The 20,835-nt window shown below is 46.0% G+C and overlaps 1 protein-coding gene across 1 annotated transcript; it reads right to left on the bottom strand.

Moving 5' to 3' along the window:
- Positions 1 to 1,876: 1,876 nt before the first annotated feature.
- Positions 1,877 to 20,007, bottom strand: LOC120064734 (amphoterin-induced protein 1-like). The gene is made up of 6 exons (XM_039015352.1): positions 19,915 to 20,007; positions 19,721 to 19,806; positions 19,307 to 19,412; positions 19,058 to 19,221; positions 18,846 to 19,000; positions 1,877 to 3,333 (listed from the first exon to the last, which is right to left on the bottom strand). Exons 1-6 carry the CDS (start codon positions 20,005 to 20,007, stop codon positions 1,877 to 1,879), a joined length of 2,061 nt encoding a protein of 686 aa, XP_038871280.1.
- Positions 20,008 to 20,835: the final 828 nt, after the last annotated feature.

Raw genomic sequence — 20,835 nt, forward strand, 5'->3', positions numbered from 1 at the left:
TCTTAATATAGTAAGTAACACAGATGTACAGTAGGTAAACGCAGAACATCACGAGAAATGACTACAACAAAGACACATACTACTTTTACATATAGATACAAATAACAATTACTCAGCTGATTCCCTTTTTGAGTATCATAGGAGACTACGCACGTTACTCTTTGCATATTTGAAGTAATTCATTGCTTGGTCCGAAATTATACATTTTCTTCACCTGGAAAAAATGATAAGTCTTTAAACAGAAGAGCCAGAGGTCCAATAGGTTCTATCAGAAATGACCATGTCAATCATACAATGCCAGAAAATTGTCTAATTTAAGGGTCTTCAAAGCATAACAAGAGTATAGGTTAAGATAATATTCTCATATAACATTATCTGGCTAGTATGCAAAAACTCATCCACAGTATCTTGCAACATCTTTACATAACTATTAATACTGTAGAGATACATAATATTAAACATCTGATTAATATATAGTATGTGATAGTTGGATAATGTGTAGTACGCATACATATGAAACTATATGACCCTGAGTAGGCAGAATGGATAGACATGAATGGATCATAAGAAAGTCTACTCTGAAAATGTTAGTGGCACATATTTTGGTATTTGTGTTCAGTAACTGCTTTACTGTGAGTTAATAAAGTGCCTTTCAGCTTATACTATAGGTTTGAGTACATGGTCATGAGAGGTGGGAGTCTGTCTTCAAAGAGGTCCCTCTAAAACAGCACCGCAGTAAGTGCCTCCATCAAGGTACTTCAATTACAATGGCACCTGATTTCAAGTTAAAGGGGGACAGAGATACTCAGGTTGAAAAGCTGTCAGTCAAGGTTCGGTAATATCTAATGAAGCACGTTAAGAAAACCCCATAGCTTACAACTGGGTGACTGAGCAGAGCTACATCATAAGGTTCAGCTTCAAAACAAGAGCTCAAACCATCTTGATAAACAGATGGGTAAAATTAACATCTGACTGTTTGTTGACCATTTTTCCCAAGCTCATCTTGCTGGCATAATATCAATGACCTTTGTATTATACCACCTACATCCGTCCTTAATCTTCTAGGTGCAGTTGTGTCTGTTTAGCAATACAAGTGAATGACAGGATGACACAGTATATGTTGTTCCTGTGCTAGAGTTGTGTTTACATCCAATGCTCAGCTGTGGCGCTAAGTGGGCTAGCATATTAGCTGTACTACTGGCTGCTATTTCTGACTGTGTTTATGAGACGATCGCCCAGTAGGCATTTGTCCATTTGGTTTGGGACTTGAACCCATACCCAGAAGTACTCAGTGGATTGTCACAACAACTCCCTTTGGTAGGACTGGGCTTGGCTGCTAACAAATATCCTTTCTGTCCCAGGCACACACTGTCCCACTAGCATTCCCCACCTTATAGTGATTAAGTGACAGAGACTATTCTTAGCCTGGTGATCCAGGCTTCACAGCAGCACAGATGTATTGGAGCAATGTTGTGTCTATTACATTAAATAGATTTTAATGCTGCTTCTATTGGTTACATGAATTCAGTTACAACTCGTAATGTTTTTGTGCCCCTTATCACTGGAAAGCATTAACAATATTGGTATTTTAAAACATAGAGATTGAAGCATTTGATGAACACAGATTGCTACATAATAAATTAGTGAGAATGAATCCTCATTTGGTTGAAAGTTCTTGTCTTATAAAAAGACAAGATAGTGTAATACCACTACGTAAAGCTACTTGCCCTACTGAACTGATGCATACGGGAAGTGGATAGCCTCTTTCTGCTTAATAATTAAGTCACAGTCCTACTGAGGCAGCTGAGTCGCCCATCCTCCCCCTCCCCCAAATGTTTTGATGTGAAAGATCTTCTAGTTGAAGCGAAACACCCTCTCACACCACAATAGGGGTGTCCGAGCACACAGAGCTCAGAGACTCCGCATCTGACTTTCTTCTCTGTCCCTGTTTTCCTCTGTCCTCCTCCTGCCACTCCTCCTCCTCCTCCCCACATGGGCTCAGTCGCCCATTCTGCTCGATCAGGCCCTTTGGGTCTGGGAAGGCCACATGCCTGTTGAAAGGAGGCTTATCAAAGGCCCCCCCTCCTCCTCCGCCTCCCTCTGGGCCTGTGTCCTCATGGGTGGGAGAAACGCTGACAGTGGAAGAGTGGAGGCTGTCCCCCAGAGCCCTCTTGTCCAGGCCCTGGCCTGAGCAGCAGAAGCAGCGACAGGGTGTGAGGTAGAGGTAGATGAGCACCATCACCGCACTGGCCAGACAGCCCACCAGCGTGGTGTAAGCCGTCTTCATGCCCTCATGCCCTCCAGCCTGAGTGGTGTTGTGCACCTCCACAGTCACATACAGAGTCTCGTTGAGGGAGTCCCCCACTGCGTAACAGGTGTAGACCCCAGAGTCCTCTAGCATGAGGGGCCCGATCTGCAGACTGCCGTCGCTGAGGACCCTAGCACTTTGGTTCCCAGAGGACACCTGCACATTGCCGGGCAAGACCCAGCTCTTCAGCATGTCCCTCTGCCTGGTGTCACAGCCCAGGTTTAAAACCTGCTCTAGATAGGCCTCCTCACCTATGATGGTCACAGCACTGCAATTTAGATGGACCTTGTTAAGCTCCAAGGTAAGCACCTTCTCCTTCTGCGTACCTGGGAGTAGACAGGTGTGGTCGTCCCTGAAGTCAGTGGCGGAGCTGAGCTCCTGGAGGTGCCAGCGGGCCAGCATGCTGTACAGCTCACAGCTGCAGGGCAGTGGGTTGTTGTGGAAGTAGAGACCATTCTTGATCCAGGCAGGCAGGACCTGGAGCTCCTGTATGGGCAGGAGTTTAACCCGGTTGGTGGACACGTCCAGTAGTGTGAGCTTCTCAAGCCGGTTCCTCTCCTTAACCAGCTCCAAGGGGAAGCGTTTCACCTGGTTCTGGCTGAGGTAGAGCTTCTGCAGGCTGTTGAGGCCCGAGAAGGCGGTGCGGTCGATCTGGGAGATGTGGTTGTTGTAAAGCAGAAGCACCTCCAGGTGCTCCAGGGGCTCGAAAATGAACTCTTCCAGGATTTTCAGGCCGTTTGAGGACAGGTCCAGGTAACGCAGCCATGTGACGTACAGAAAAGCCTCAGAGGAGAGGAAGGTGAGGCCGTTGTGGCTGAGCAGGAGACTGTGCAGCTTGCTGAGCTTGACCGGGGTCCATTCAGCTTTCAGTTTACTGATTTGGTTGAAGCTAAGGTCCAGCACAGCGGTGTAGCGAGGCAGAGCCATGGGGATTCCGGTCAGGTTCATCTTGGAGCAGCTGACGATGTTGCTAGCGCACAAACAGGTTTTGTGGCAGGTAATAGGTTTGGAGCTGGTCATTGCTCCTGGAGGCAGTAGGAGAGTCAGGACTATAAGGGCAAAGAGCCCCTTAATAGACACTCCTGCTATGGCACAATGGGAACCAGAGAGTTGCCCATCCACCATGTCAGGTGCAAGCATGGTGGAGGATGTTGGATGTATTTTTTGATAGGGAATCCTTGTTTTCCAAATGCAGCATTTAGGCTGCATATGACATACACCCTCAAACGACCATGTGCTGAAATAAAGTATTGTAATGTTATTCATCACATCTTTTATGGGAGGTCATCAGCACATTGTTTACACTCACCTTGATATTTGTAGTGTCCCCTGGCAAAAATTATGCCAACACCTAGCTATAACATTAACAACCATATGACTTAATCATAACTCACACATGTGGGCTGTCAAGCAGAGTAAATGCACTACAAACCAGTAATGTACTTTACCCATACACACTTGGTACACTTACCTGGGTGCATTGCACCACAGGACATCTACAATAATTCCAATCATGAGTTGAACTTCATGCATCTCTGTATAAATCCTTCCTTCATCTCCATGCTTGTTTCATTCACTAACACATGTTAAACATTGGACAAACTGCCTACAGCCTACACCTCTAGCCACATCAGTCACAAAAAGCACTGCATAATGTACAATAGTCTATGGCTACATAAAAAAAGCAGAGTACTTTTTTATCTGCTGATGCCATAATCTGACTCAATAAGATACATTTACAAACTTGCATATTTAAGATAATAAATGCAACATTGTTTCATTTTCAAAACCTATAGAAACCTGCTCAACATCCAGAAGACCTCTCTGCGTATCCACAAGCTTTATTTTACCTTGTGCTCCCTCTCAAGGCGTAAACTGAAGAAGATCAAAGGCGATATTGAGAAATGTCGCAGGTTGAACAGCAAATGGATCCACGACGTCGATGCAAAATAGTAGCCTATCAATTGGCTATAATTCATATAAACAAAGCTAATTCGGAAGTGCTTCAAGCAGAGTAGACCACAGCCGAATGATGTCAAGCTTTCTATGCCGTAACAAAGAGAGAGAAGCAACAGCCTTCTGATTTATTACTGGGAGGGCGCTCACGAGATGCGCTATGACAAACACAGCACCGACCTCGAGCCAAGTCCATTAGTTTTCAACCCAGTAGCTCAATGCAACATTTTTACGGATTATTATCATGGAAGGTAGAAAAAAACGATTAAATAGGGAATACAGATTAGGAGAAAGGGGTTTTAAGCGGTAGCCTATTTATTTTAGTTACTAGGTTATTTTCTTTTCTTCTGTAGGTCTAATAACAGGTGAAAAGTTTACACAGGTGTATGTTAATGTGGCCCATTGTATAATTCATCCTATTTTGGTTTCTTAATTTCGAAAATAGGTCATACAATATGATGTGAAAAAAGGAAAATGCCACCTGAATCAAAGTGATGAGTTACCCGGAGCTACCCTCTAGTCTAGACTAAACACAGCCACCACATTTCATATTTCATATTTTCTCCCTCCTTTTTTATATGTCTGGTTGCTGTATGGATGTGAGAGTCTTATATTTCCATAAATGAATGTCATTATAGTGTTGTTCTATTGCTAACAGTGGCGGCTTCTGTCTTCAACCGTGGTAGATGAGTTGTCTTCATTATAACTGAGGAGGAGCGTTAATAAGAGGATTGTGCTGTTCAGTTCAAAGCCTGAAGGACAATTACTGTCATATCTGTCCACAGACCAGTGCTAATTTGATAATCAAATGGGGCCTTTTCACATTCTGTGCAGTTTCTAGACAGAAGGGGTCCTTGGAGGAGGTTTATCTTATCCCTGTTGTGCAGTGGAGGACATGACAGTTTGTCCTTCTCAGTGAAGAACACCTCAAACAGAGTCACATGTGCTTCCATTGCCTTTAAGAGAGATGAGACCTCACTGTCTGTATAGGAGCTGGCAAGGAGCAGGGTAATCACTATCATGATCCGTTTGAACTGTAGATGCTCCGTATCAGAGTGTGTGATGTGCATATTAATATGTGTTGGTGGATCAATATGTTGACTTAGGATTGTAAGGAGTGGAATGTTGCATACAGAGGAATTACGAGATTCTTCATTGATTAGCAGATGCAGAAATGTGTGACCTTACTGAACAGCCCTGGTTTAGATTGCATGCAGGTGGCACACTAAGTAGCATTATCCTTTACATTGCCCTGACTTTGATCATTTATACCGTAGTGGGGATTTTTTTTATTTCATCTTGCTGGTGAGAAAGGTCTCACTTGAGATGAGTTGACCCCACCTCTCTGTTAACTCTCAGATCACATGGCACAAAAGATGTCACTTGAGCTTTCAGAGTGAAGAATGATGGGAACCATCTACAGGGCTGGTTGCCATGGAAGCCAAGGTCAGTGACAGGTTTCTGCTGCAGAGGCATTGAGGAGAGAGAGCAGAAAAGTGTGTGTCACAGGGTGACAGATTCTAGAGTCTGGGTTGAGCAGGCAGACGGAAGCAGAGGCAGACAACAAAAATTATCGTTTTCCACATTTATTTTCACAAGGCATGGTTTTCAATAGTCACTGTTTCAGTAATCAAGTTTCAACACATTCTCAATTCGTTTTCACAATTCAGTTAAAATGCTTCATTTCCATATACCATTTTCTCTTGACTTTTAATGAACTCCATCTTTTATCAGACTTAGTCATACAGTACAGCACAAAGTAGATTTGCCATGTCCTCTCATCAATCATTTCAGCCTTAATAGTAAAAAAAGGTCCAGTGTAGTAAAAAATGTGATTTACCTGTGATTTATATTTATTTCCACACTATGAGGCTGGGATTGTGGAAACGATGATAATGTGCTTTTAGTGTAAGAGCTGTTTGAAAAGACCACCTGTTTTGGTGGGATGGAGTTTAGGCCTGTCTGGTGACATCACCAGGTGGTAAATAAGTTAATAGACCAATAAGAAAGAAAGTTAAAAACCTACCTGCCAATAGCAGCTAGTTTTCAGTTTTCCCATCTCCACTCAGACCATTCCCAGACAGTCCTAGCAAAATTATAGGTTGAGAAATTTCTCTTGGCTAAGAAGTTATTTTTGTTTCTTTTTGACCATATTAGTTGAAAACAATCACAGTAAGGTACTTAATTGTTACCCAGAAATGATCTGACATTGAGATAAAAATGGCTGCATTGGACCTTTAAGCTCTGTTGCAACAACGATCCACCATGCCTTTGGACTGCATTGCTTCCTGTGGCCGGCAGTCTGGAGCACAAAAACAGGGGGGTTTAAATACGCAATTCAAAATCACATGATACATTAATCCTCCAATAGGAATACTTGATTGTTACATATGCAAAATAGTCACACCAATGGCATGTGTGTGTGTGTGTGTGTGTGTGTGTGTGTGTGTGTGTGTGTGTGTGTGTGTGTGTGTGTGTGTGTGTGTGTGTGTGTGTGTGTGTGTGTGTGTGTGTGTGTGTGTGTGTGTGTGTGTGTGTGTGATGTCTGTGTATATGTGGGTAATATTTATGTTATTGATTGTTAAGGGGGAGTATAATGACAATAATCATGAGGAAATTGAAACTGTCAAGCAGCTGCATAACTCCATGGCCTTTAATCAAAAGCTTCCATATTTGCACTCACACACTCCATGCAGATGGTTGAGATTAAATTACATGCACAGTATTGACAAAATAGGATGAAACCTGAAGTAAATACATGAAGGATACATGAAAGGTTTGACATGTTTAATATCTAGCATACCTCTTAGTTCTGTTTGAAACAATGGCGTGACAAAGAACCAGGGTGGGGTCAGGATCAGGGATCATGTCATTGGATGAAGTCATCCCTACAGTATGTGTTGTGAAACAAAAGGAATGCCAAGCTCTCGTGTTCCATTCTCAGTCCGCTAGCAACTGTTGGATAAGAACAGAGCACCCTCCCACTCCCAGTCTCATACCTTTTTTGGGGTGGAGGGGTGGGCTGGGGTGGGGAGGTATCCTAAAATAGACCATGGTGCTTCTTCTTCCGCCTTCCTCTGTGTTCGAAACACATGTACATTTGTGTATGTGTGTGAATGCATGACACAGATGGAAAGAGAGCGACCCTGGTGCTTACTCCCTCCCTCCCTCCCTCCCTCCCTCCCTCCCTCCCTCCCTCCCTCTACAGGAAGCTTGATTCCTCCTCATCTCCTTTCACACATTACAGTTTGCACCACATTACATCCACATATGACTCATGTATTCTGGGATGCATTCTTAATGAGGAGTGTATTTCAGTCACCTTACTTTGATCATGGAAGTAGAGTAGTTGTCCCTGTATATCCCATTGACATAGCTATGGTCACTATTGACCACCTCAGTTAGGGTGTCTGTCTCTGCTCTTGAGTGAAGATTGTGGGTAGGTTAGTGTGTTACGACAGACATACTCTACAAGGCCAGTAGTTCCCTCTGCTCTCACTGAACCCTCAGAGTGGAGTGAGGTAAGACAGAGGAGGAAGTGACCCATTTCACTTCCTCTATGCCAAGCACCTGTGCTTACACAAATCCTGACCTTGGGACTACAAAATTTTATCTGTGCAAAGCATAGTTCTGAGATATTGAGCATCAATATTTTCACATCCCAGATATCAGAACTATTTTGTAGTGAATTCTTCTTTCATAACACATTAGGGTGCTCACCTTAAATGTACCAAAAGCCGCAGAGTAACAAAATCCTGAGACATTTGTAAATCCGTTTTTTTAGGGGGGTGCAATCACAGATAGAACCTTATGGCTCTGAAATAGATGCTTTAAAGGAGTCAATGGAATGCAGACAGTTGCATTGCCCAGATTGGGGAACATTCAACAAATCTGATCTAACAAAGTGGATATTCGTCAAATCCTCATGATTGATGTGTTGTAACAGGCCCACGATGTGATTACTTAAGTCCGATTTGGATATATTTGGCTGTTTTGCTCCACAACATTTAGAAGTTGTCCCCTTTCAGGTTTAGAAGAAGTAACTGCTAAATGCTAGATCCCATTCACATAAACTGGTTAGCATAGCTAGTATACAGGAAATAGTGGTGATAGTCAAAGTAGTTTTTAACTAATGCAGTTGATTAGTGATGATGACATAGACATTGGGGTTGACAACAATACAAGCATTACTCCAATTTTTACTTCAACATAGTGTGAAACACACATATAAACAATAGCTTAATGTAGACACATTTTTCTGGGGGAAAACGAGGAGATTCGGGATCTTTCCCCATGGCCCTTTCCCCCATGCGTTTCCATGGCAATTCAATTGTTTTGGTCAAGTTCGATTGACCTTTTTACCGCATCTACATGTATGTCAATCTGGCTTCAGCCAAAGAGGTTCTACCTGACACTTCTGAATTAGACATGTTCAGTTTTTAAGAAAACTGTAGCTATTTGAATAAATTATAGAATAACACTATTTAACGAGATAGAGTCGATTTCTGCAGCTCGGCAGAATTCTAATTAGCATAATACAAAGAATCCCCATAAAAGTCTGTCTGTTTAAGATAGAGATTTCTTATTTTTTTGCATTCGATGCGTCTCAATCCACCCTTCCACATTTGCAGTGAAAGGTGGCAGAGCTACAGCGGTTCTCACAAAAACGTCTGTAGCAGTTTGACCTACAAAATATGACACCTTTATGGAAAGACGAGACTCTCACGAACACGATGGTGTTCTCCGTTTTGCTCTATGACCGCCACAAGGGTCACGGGACTCATCTGAAGTTGGCACTGCAGATCTGCCAACTTCTGTCTGTAGCGTTCGATCAGTTTGGGCTACATACAAATATGACCCCTCTATGGAAAGGTGAGTCTCTCACGAATACGTACATGTTGGCCTCACAAGACTTGTCTGAAGGTACCTCAGTACAAGTTGAAAACATTTATGGAAATACATACAGTTGAAGTTGGAAGTTTACATACACTTAGGTTGGAGTCATTAAAACTAGTTTTTCAACCACTCCACAAATGTCTTGTTAACAAACTATAGTTTTGGCAAGTCGGTTAGGACATCTACTTCGTGCATGACACATGTCATTTTTCCAACAATTGTTTACAGACAGATTATTTCACTTATCATTCACTGTATCACAATTCCAGTGGGTCAGAAGTTTACATATACTAAGTTGACTGTGCCTTTAAACAGCTTGGAAAATGTCAGAAAATGATGTCATGGCTTTAAAAGCTTCTGATAGGCTAATTGACATAATTCGAGTCAATTGGAGGTGTACCTGTGGATGTATTTCAAGGCTTACCTTCAAACTCAGTGCCTCTTTGCTTGACATCATGGGAAAATCAAAAGAAATCAGCTAAGACCTCAGAAAATAAATTGTAGACCTCCACAAGTATTGGAGTGGCCATCACAAAGCCCTGACCTCAATCCCATAGAAGATTTGTGGGCAGAACTGAAAAAGCGTGTGCGAGCAAGGAGGCCTACAAACCGTGACTCAGTTGCACCAGCTCTGTCAGGAGGAATGGGCCAAAATTCACCCAACTTTATGTGGGAAGCTTGTGGAAGGCTACCCAAAACTTTTGACCCAAGTTAAACAATTTAAAGGCAATGCTGCCAAATAATAATTGAGTGTATGTAAACTTCTGACCCACTGGGAATGTGATGAAATAAATCATTCTCTCTACTATTATTCTGACATTTCACATTCTTGAAATAAAGTGGTGATCCTAACTGACCTAAGACAGGGAATCTTTACCAGGATTAAATGTCAGGAATTGTGAAAAACTGAGTTTAAATGTATTTGGCTAAGATGTATGTAAACTTCCGAATTCAACTGTATGAAAGTAGTTTAGTGCCTAAAATAAGGTGTTAAATAGGTTAGACAGGGGTTAGACTCTAGAGGGGAAATGTATTATGATCATCAGACTAATTAATGTCATCCCTGAACAACGATGTGACAACATAATTTATTAAAACATTTCTGACAGTGTTGTTTTTTGATTGCGTGCCAATATTGCTGGCTAGACTAGCCTAGACCATACTACTGGAAAAGACTGGTTCTGATTGGTCTGTCTGTATTTGTTCAGGCTTGTGATTGGATTGCAGATAGAACCTTTTAGCGCCAAGTTTAAATGGATTTATGGAGATAGAACTTTCTAGTAATTTTTTTTCTCCAAAGTCTAACTCACAGACATATGAAGAACCACCTAAAATAAAGATACACTATGACTAACTCATTTTTTACAAATATTTCAGATATAACCATATAGTCCCAAGGTCTTGAAATATAGAATATATTGCAACTGAATCTGCAACTAGAATTTTGCTAGAGATATTCCCCCTGGAATAATGTTGTTGTTTTTTGTTTGATAAATATAGTTTTTTCTCTGTTGTTTAATTTTGCTTTGCATGTGTTTGAATGCCAACATTGCGTATACCCAGTGGGCAAAAACATATTGAATCAATAATGTTTCCACATAATTTCAACAACAAAAATGTAATGTGATGACATTGAATCAACGTGGAAAACTGATTGGATTTGAAAAAAAGTTATCAACATAAAGGAATTTCGTCTTTTTTCCACCCAGCTTTTAACCTAATCCAATGACATGGTGAAATGTTTTGTTGATTTCAGGTTGAATTCACGTTAGTTGACAACCCAACCAAATGTAAATAAAAACTATATGTTGATGTGACATCTGTGCCCAGTGGGTACTTTGTGAGTCTTCACATGTGGGAGATATGTGTGTGTTTATTACACACTGTTCTGAGCTCAAGGAGGAATGATTTATCACCCTCACTCACATTACACAAGGACCACATTGCATGGTGGGAAGGAGGAGTGCCACATTGATTGTGCAGTAAATTTTAAAGGAAGGGTTAGGCCACTCTGGTTTTACAAGTCTATGCAGTAGCTTCTGTTCTCACACAGCTTTATGAGACCACACATCTGATTACGGCAGATACTGTAAAAGGTTTACAGCCTACTCCTCTCCCATTTCTGTCTAATATGTTTCAGTGTATCAATTTTACATGAAACCCTGACCTTGCCCAACCCATTACTGCGATACAACCCGGGTGCAGCTGTAGCTCCCTGGATGAAACTGTAAGATGTACGGCTCCTCTAATAGCAGTAATTAACCCTGACTGACTGTCAGAGTAATAGTAGGACCAGAGACCGGGACACAAAATGACCTTCTCTCTTTCCGTCTCACTGTCACATGGCAGTCACAATACATTGAGTTATTGTATGATAACGGACATTAACTGGATGACAAGGGAAAGGTAAATCTATCAGGTAAATCTGCTGCGAATTACATATTCTTAACCGGCTAATTAAACACAATACATTTGAATAAAACCACATTAAAGCTATGTAGAAAGAATGAGATTGGGCGTCAGATTAAACATCAGTCGGCCAGTTAAGTATTCTGTGACCAAGGCTGTGGTTTGGAGCCACAGAGTTACCCTGGTAATGAAACACACCTCTTACTGTCACAACAACAGTTGGGACATGGGGGTGCGTTATTTTGGAGGGATATAAAGGGTGTCAGGTAGGGGTGTCAGAGTGTTGACCCTGTCCTGTGGTTTGTATTGGCCGCAGCATGGCGGAGGGAGGGGCGCACAAGTCACACGAGTCCTGGAGATTTACCATTCCCTGGTAAATGATGAATGAGGCTGGCTGGGTTGGTGGCGGTGATGGAGGGCAGGTAAGCAGGGTAATACATCTCCCTGCCCAGTACTCCATCAGCCAAATGAGAAGTCTGAGAACACTGTGCTCTGCTGCTAACATTCATCATTGTTCAAGGGTATCAAGGTGTTTTAGCAGGTTTTAGGTACTATTTTAGATTTACAGTCCTGTGTGAAAGTATTCACCACCCTTGGCATTTTTCTTACAACCTGGAATTAAAATAGATTTTGGGGGGGTTTGTATCATTTGATTTACACAACATGCCTACCACTTTGAAGATGCAAAATATTTTTTTATTGTGAAACAAACAACAAATAAGACAAAAACCAGAAAACTTGAGCATGCTTAACTATTCACCCCCCCCAAAGTCAATACTTTGTAGAGCCACCTTTTGCAGCAATCACAGCTGCAAGTCTCTTGAGGTATGTCTCTATAAGCTTGGCACATCTAGCCACTGGGATTTTTGCCCATTCTTCAAGGCAAAACTGCTCCAGCTCCTTCAAGTTGGATGGATTCCACTGGTGTACAGCAATCTTTAAGTCATACCACAGATTCTCAATTGGATTGAGGTCTGGGCTTTGACTAGGCCATTCCAAGACATTTAAATGTTTCCCCTTAAACCACTCGAGTGTTGCTTTAGCAGTATGCTTAGGGTTATTGTCCTGCTGGAAGGTGAACCTCTGTCCCAGTCTCAAATCTCTGGAAGACTGAAACAGGTTTCCCTCAAGTATTCCCTCAAGTAAAGCTGAATTTTAGTCTCATCTGACAAGAGTACTTTCTTACATATGTTTGGGGTGTCTCCGACATTCCTTTTGGCTAACACCAAACGCCTTTGCTTATTTTTTTCTTGAAGCAATGGCTTTTTTCTGGCCACTCTTCTGTAAAGCCCAGCTCTGTGGAGTGTACTGCTTAAAGTAGTCCTATGGACAGATACTCAAATCTCCGCTGTGGAGCGTTGCAGCTCCTTCAGGGTTATTTTGGTCTCTTTGTTGCCTCTCTGATTAATGCCCTCCTTGCCTGGTCTGTGAATTTTGGTGGGCGGTCCTCTCTTGGCAGGTTTGTTGTGGTGCCATATTCTTTCCATTTTCTAGTAATGGATTTAATGGTGCTCCGTGGGATGTTGAAAGTTTCGGGGGGTTTTATAACCCAATCCTGAGCTGTACTTCTCCACAACTTTGTCCCTGACCTGTTTGGGGAGCTCCTTCGTCTTCGTGGTGCCGCTTGCTTAGTGGTGTTACAGACTCTGGGGCCTTTCAGAACAGGTGTATACATACTGAGATCATGTGACAGATCATGTGACACTTAAATAATGTCCACGTGTGTGCAATCTAACTAATTATGTGACTTCTGAAGGTAATTGGTTGCACCAGATCTTATTTAGGGGCTTCATAGCAAAGAGGGTGAATATATATGCATGCACCACTTTTCCGTGTTTAAAAAAATAAATAAATTTGAAAACAAGTTTGTTTTTAAAAAATTTCACTTCACCAATTTGGACTCTTTTATATATGTTCATTACATAATATCCAAACAAAAATAAATTTAAATTACAGGTTGTAATGCAACAAAATAGGAAAAACGCCAAGGGGGGTGAGTGCTTTTGCAAGGCACTGTAGGTACTATTTCTACAGTACCCCTTCCATTATGAAATATATATATATGATTTTATGGTGTTATATAATTGTATTATATCCAATTTGATCATAATTTATATCCAGGTAACTACTGCATTACGAGCTTGATTTAATTGAGTCCTAAGAAGGGTCATCAGTTTATTATCTAGTTTAGGGGTCCTCAAACGTTTTCGGGCCGGGGACCCCTTTTGTGATAGCAAATTCATCAGGGACCCCCTCAATCAGAACACAACTCAAATGCGATAAAAAATAGCATATAAAGAGTTCTACTATGACTTTAGCAGTGCATGGCTCAATGAACCAAGTCTTGAGCCCTGGCAAATAACATTTTAAAGGCCTATCTCTTGGCATCTGTAACGCTTGTTCTCCTCCTCTTCGTCCGAAGAGGAGGAGTAGGGATCAGACCAACATGCAGCGGGTTTAGAAAACATAATGAATTTATTAAACGACGAAGACGAACACGAAACAACACTTGGAATAATTACAAAATAACAAAACGAACGAAGACAGACCTGAACTAGAGAACTTACAAAATATGACGAAGAACGCACGAACAGGTATAGACTATAAACAAAAAACGCTACAGTCCCGTGTGGTACGAACATACATACAGACACGGAAGACAACCACCCACAAACAAACAGTGTGAACACCCTACCTTTATATGGTTCCCAATCAGAGGAAAACGTCAAACACCTGTCTCTGATTGAGAACCATATAAGGCTAATTACCAACGACCTAAACATAGAAACACAAAACATAGAATGCCCACCCCAACTCGCACCCTGACCAACTAAACACATACAAAAATAACAGACAACAGGTCAGGAACGTGACAGAACCCCCCCCCTCAAGGTGCGAACTCCGGGCGCACCCCTAAAACTCAAGGGGAGGGTCTGGGTGGGCATCTGTCCGCGGTGGCGGCTCCGGCGCAGGACGAGGACACCACTCCACCATTGTCTTTGTCCCCCTCCTTAGCGTCCTCCGAGTGGCGATCCTCGCCCCCAACCCTGGTCTAGGAACCTTCACACCGGTCCCCCCTAGATAACTCAGGACATAGAGGTAGCTCAGGACAGAGAGGTAGCTCAGGACAGAGAGGTAGCTCAGGACAGAGAGGTAGCTCAGGACAGAGAGGTAGCTCAGGACAGAGAGGTAGCTCAGGACAGAGGGGCAGCTCCGGACAGAGGGGCAGCTCCGGACTACTGGCAACTCCGGCCTGGGTGGCAGCTCCGGGCTGGGTGGCAGCTCCGGGCTGGGTGGCAGCTCCGGACTGGGTGGCAGCTCCGGACTGAGTGGCAGCTCATGACTGAGTGGCAGCTCATGACTGTAGGGCAGCTCATGACTGTAGGGCAGCTCATGACTGTAGGGCAGCTCATGACTGGAGGGCAGCTCATGACTGGAGGGCAGCTCATGACTGGAAGGCAGCTCATGACTGGAGGGCAGCTCATGACTGGAGGGCAGCTCATGACTGGAAGGCAACTCTGGCGGATCCTGGCTGGCGGGCTCTGGCGGATCCTGGCCGGCGGGCTCTGGCGGATCCTGGCCGGCGGGCTCTGGCGGATCCTGGCCGGCGGGCTCTGGCGGATCCTGGCCGGCGGGCTCTTGCTGCTCATGGCTGGCTGACGGATCTGGCCGCTCATGGCTGGCTGACGGATCTGGCCGCTCATGGCTGGCTGACGGATCTGGCTGCTCATGGCTGGCTGACGGGTCTGGCTGCTCATGGCTGGCTGACGGATCTGGCTGCTCATGGCTGGCTGACGGATCTGGCTGCTCATGGCTGGCTGACGGGTCTGGCTGCTCATGGCTGGCTGACGGATCTGGCTGCTCATGGCTGGCTGACGGATCTGGCTGATCCTGTCTGGCGGAAGGCTCTGGCTGATCCTGTCTGGCGGAAGGCTCTGGCTGATCCTGTCTGGCGAAAGGCTCTAGCGGCTCCTGTCTGGCGGAAGGCTCTAGCGGCTCCTGTCTGGCGGAAGGCTCTGAAGGCTCATTGCAGACGGGCGGCTTTGCAGGCTCAGTACAGACGGGCGGCTTTGAAGGCTCAGTACAGACGGGCAGTTCATGCGGCGCTTTGCAGACGGACAGGTCAGACGGCGTTGGGCAGACGGGCAGTTCAGGCACCGTTGGCCAGACGGGCAGTTCAGACGGCGTTGGGCAGACGGGCAGTTCAAGCGCCGTTGGACAGACGGGCAGTTCAGGCGCCGTTGGGCAGACGGGCAGTTCAAGCGCCGTTGGACAGACGGGCAGTTCAAGCGCCGTTGGACAGACGGGCAGTTCAGGCGCCGTTGGGCAGACGGGCAGTTCAGGCGCCGTTGGGCAGACGGGCAGTTCAGGCGCCGTTGGGCAGACGGGCAGTTCAGGCGCCGTTGGGCAGACGGGCAGTTCAGGCGCCGTTGGGCAGACGGCAGACTCTGGCCGGCTGAGACGCACTGTAGGCCTGGTGCGTGGTGCCGGAACTGGAGGCACCGGGCTAAGGACACGCACCTTCAGGCTAGTGCGGGGAACAACAACAGGGCACACTGGACTCTCAAGGCGTACTATAGGCCTGGTGCCTGATACCGGCACTGGTGGTACCGGGCTGAGGGCACGCACATCATGGCGAGTACGGGGAGAAGGAACAGTGGGTACAGGGCTCTGGAGACGCACATGAGGCTTGGTGCGTGGTGCCAGCACTGGTGGTACTAGGCTGGAGACACGCACCACAGGGAGAGTGCATGGAGGAGAAACAGGGCTCTGAAGATGCACAGGAGGCTTGGTGCGTGGTGCCAGCACTGGTGGTATTGGGCTGGGAACACGTATCTCAGGGCTAGTGCAGGGAGCAGTAACAGGACGCACAGGACTCTGGAGACGCACAGGAGGCTTGGTGCGTGGTGTAGGCACTGTCTTAACCAGACGGCTAGCACGCACCTCAGGACGAGTATGGAGAGCTGTTCCCAGTGACATTAACTCACCAATACGTTCATTCGGACGGATGCCGTGCCTCATGCACCAAACCAGTACATCCCTCATATCTTTCTCCTTCAATTTCTCCATTAACTCCTTTACTGTCTCTGCGTCACTCACCTCCAAATCCGCCCTCACCGGCTCCTTATGTAAAGCAGGAGGAGTTGGCTCAAGTCCCCTGACTGACCCAACTATATTCCCCGAGAGCCCCCCCCCCAAGAAATGTTTGGGTTTGACTTGCGGGCTTCCAGCCTTGTTTCCGTGCTGCCTCCTCATATCGCCGCCTCTCCGCTTTCGCTGCCTCCAGCTCCGCTTTGGGGCGACGACACTCCTCTGGTTCTGCCCAGGGTCCTTCTCCGTCTAGGATTTCCTCCCATGTCCATTCCTCCTTGTACACCTGCTGCTGTCCGTTAACCCGCTGCTTGATCCTTCGTTGGTGGGTGGTTCTGTAACGCTTGTTCTCCTCCTCTTCGTCCGAAGAGGAGGAGTAGGGATCAGACCAACATGCAGCGGGTTTAGAAAACATAATGAATTTATTAAACGTCGAAGACGAACACGAAACAACACTTGGAATAATTACAAAATAACAAAACGAACGAAGACAGACCTGAACTAGAGAACTTACAAAATATGACGAAGAACGCACGAACAGGTATAGACTATAAACAAAAAACGCTACAGTCCCGTGTGGTACGAACATACATACAGACACGGAAGACAACCACCCACAAACAAACAGTGTGAACACCCTACCTTCATATGGTTCCCAATCAGAGGAAAACGTCAAACACCTGTCTCTGATTGAGAACCATATAAGGCTAATTACCAACGACCTAAACATAGAAACACAAAACATAGAATGCCCACCCCAACTCACGCCCTGACCAACTAAACACATACAAAAATAACAGACAACAGGTCAGGAACGTGACAGCATCAGAGAGAACATTTTGCAGTTTTCAAGCAAGTTGCCTGCAATTATACACATTTTGTCATGAGGCAGAGAGATGTTTATGTTTAAAAAAAAATGTGTGGGGCGAATACAAGAAGTATTGAGTTGAAAAATGTATAACTGGTGGAGTACTCTGGATACCAAAATCCCTGTGAGCCTCCCAATGAAGAAGAGTACAGAGAGATCCTTGATGAAAACCTGCTCCAGAGTGCTCAGGTCCTCAGACTGGGGCGAATGTTCACCTTCCAACAGGACAACAACCCTAAGCACACAGCCAAGACAACACAGGAGTGGCTTCAGGACAAGTCTCTGAATGTCCTTGAGTGGCCCAGCCAGAGCCCGGACTTGAACTCGATCAAACATTTCTGGAGAGACCTGAAAATAGCTGTGCAGCGACGCTCCCTATCCAACCTGACAGAGCTTGAGATAATCTGCAGAGAAGAACGAGAGAAACTCCCCAAATACAGGTGTTTCAAGCTTGTAGCGTCATACCCAAGAAGACACGACGCTGTAATTGCTGCCAAAGGTGCTTCAACAAAGTACTGAGTAAAGTGTTACATCTGCGCCTGCCACACTCTCTACTGCTCATCCTGTGTCTCGCTAACCTGCAGCCACTCCCACAGTGCTCTCTCCCTCTTTCTCTGTGTGTGTGTGTGTATGTGTGTGTGTATGTGTGTGTGGGTGTGTGTGTGTGTATGTGTGTGTGTGTGTGATTGTGTGGGCGGAGACAGGTGTGCTGGAGGCAGAGCAGATCCCCACCAGCTGCAACCTGTTCCATAATCATGACTTCTACAAATACTCTGCCCTGACCGTTTGTAACCTTTGCTCAGTCAGTCTGCGTTTTTAGCCGTTTGTTCCTGCATAGATCCTGTTTTCGTGTTGTGCCTGTTTTCCCTTGCCTGACACTGTTTTCCTCCCCGCTACAGTTCTGTCCACTCTGATCCCTATCACCAGTCCCACGCCTGCTACCCTTTCCTGGACCCCCTTCTCTACTGCTTCCAGTAGAGAAGGGGGTCCGTAGTCACGCAGCGTAGGGCAGTCTCCATCTCTTGGTTGGCCCGTTCAGTCTGGCCGTTGGTCTGGGGGTGATATCCAGATGAAAGACTGACATTGATACCCAGTGCTGAACAAAAGGATCTCCATACCTGGGATGTAAACTTGGGTCCTCTGTCGGAAACGATGTCAGTAGGAATGCCATGCAGACGAAACACATGGGAGACCAGCAGGTCCGCAGTCTCCCTGGAGGACGGAAGCTTGGAGAGGGGAATGAAGTGAGCCGCTTTGGTGAGGTGAGTAGAATGGGCCCACTGAAGAACATCAGAGCGAACTGAATCTGGAACAAACCTGGGTCAGGCTGGTTGTGCTGAGCCTGGCAAATACGGGACTCGATCTCCCAGGAGACGGCGGCAACGATGCAGGTGGATGGCACAATGGTATCTGGCTCGGAACCAGTGTTGTCGGTGATGAACTGGCGGGAGAGGGGGTCAGGCTTGGTATTCCTAGAACCGGGGCGATAAGTGAGTGTGAAGTTGAATCTTCTGAAGAACAATGCCCACCTTGCTTGCCGGGAATTCAGTTGCTTGGCGGTCTGGATGTAGGACAGGTTTTTGTGATCCGTCCACACGATGAAGGGGAGAATAGAACCCTTCAGCCAGTGACGCCATTCCTCAAGAGCTAGCTTCACTGCCAGGAGTTCCCGGTTATCGATGTCAACAATTATCTGCAGGTGAGAGCTTACGGGAAAAGAATGAACATGGGTGGAGCTTCTGATCAGAGGGGGGACGTTGAGACAGAACAGCACCTACCCCGGTGTCGGAGGCATCCACCTCCACGATGAACTGGAGTTCTGGGTCTGGCTGGGTGAGGATCGGAGCGGAAGTGAAGTGATGCTTGAGTTCCAGGAAGCTGCCTCTGCCTCAGGGGTCCAGTGGAACGGAGTGGAGGTGGAGGTGAGAGTGGTGAGAGGTGCTGCCAGACGGTTGTAATTGGAACTCACATTTTTCAGCTTTAACAAAAAGCTCATTCTCCAACAGCCATTGGAGAACTTGGCGAACGTGTTGCTGGTGAGCCCCCGAGTCCTTCGAAAAAATCTGAATGTCATCCACATAGACAAAAACGAAGTGAAACTGAATTCCCGGCAAGCAAGGTGGGCATTGTTCTTCAGAAGATTCAACTTCACACTCACTTATCGCCCCGGTTCTAGGAATACCAAGCCTGACCCCCTCTCCCGCCAGTTCATCACCGACAACACTGGTTCCGAGCCAGATACCATTGTGCCATCCACCTGCATCGTTGCCGCCGTCTCCTGGGAGATCGAGTCCCGTATTTGCCAGGCTCAGCACAACCAGCCTGACCCAGGTTTGTTCCAGATTCAGTTCGCTCTGATGTTCTTCAGTGGGCCCATTCTACTCACCTCACCAAAGCGGCTCACTTCATTCCCCTCTCCAAGCTTCCGTCCTCCAGGGAGACCGCGGACCTGCTGGTCTCCCATGTGTTTCGTCTGCATGGCATTCCTACTGACATCGTTTCCGACAGAGGACCCAAGTTTACATCCCAGGTATGGAGATCCTTTTGTTCAGCACTGGGTATCAATGTCAGTCTTTCATCTGGATATCACCCCCAGACCAACGGCCAGACTGAACGGGCCAACCAAGAGATGGAGACTGCCCTACGCTGCGTGACTTTGGCTAACCCTTCCTACTGGAGTGCTCAGCTACCCTGGGTGGAATATACCCACAAAACCCTCACCAACGCCTCGGCAGTTATGTCACCATTCGAGTGTGCTCTGGGTTATCAACCCCCCTTGTTCCCCACCCAAGAGGTCGAGGTGGCGGTTCCCTCAGGCTATGACCATATGCGCCATTGTCATCGCACCTGGAGGAAGGCCAGCTGCCCTTCTTTGTGCATCCGCCAGGACACAGTCCCAAGCCAACCATCGCCGTGCATCAGCTACAGTCCACACTCCAGGCCAAAAGGTATAGCTCTCATCAAAGGACCTGCCATTAAAGGTGGTTTCTAAGAAACTTTCCCCCGATTCATTGGTCCCTTTGAAATTGATTGTGTCATTAACCCCTCTGCTGTGCACCTGAAAATCCCAGCCTCCACCCTACCTTCCCTGATCAAACTTGTCAGTTCCAGTCCCGTCTCCTCCTGCAGCAGCTCCTCCACCCCCTCGGCTCATCAATGACCATCCTGCCTATACTGTCCGGCAGCTTCTGGACGTGCGCCGTCAGGGGTGCAGCTGGCAGTACCTGGTGAACTGGGAGGGATACGGGCCTGAGGAGCGCTGATGGGTTCCCCACCGTCATATTCTTGACCCCTCCCTCTTACGGGC

Source organism: Salvelinus namaycush, chromosome 20 (genome assembly GCF_016432855.1).
Source record: "Salvelinus namaycush isolate Seneca chromosome 20, SaNama_1.0, whole genome shotgun sequence".
NCBI classification, from domain to species: domain Eukaryota; kingdom Metazoa; phylum Chordata; class Actinopteri; order Salmoniformes; family Salmonidae; genus Salvelinus; species Salvelinus namaycush.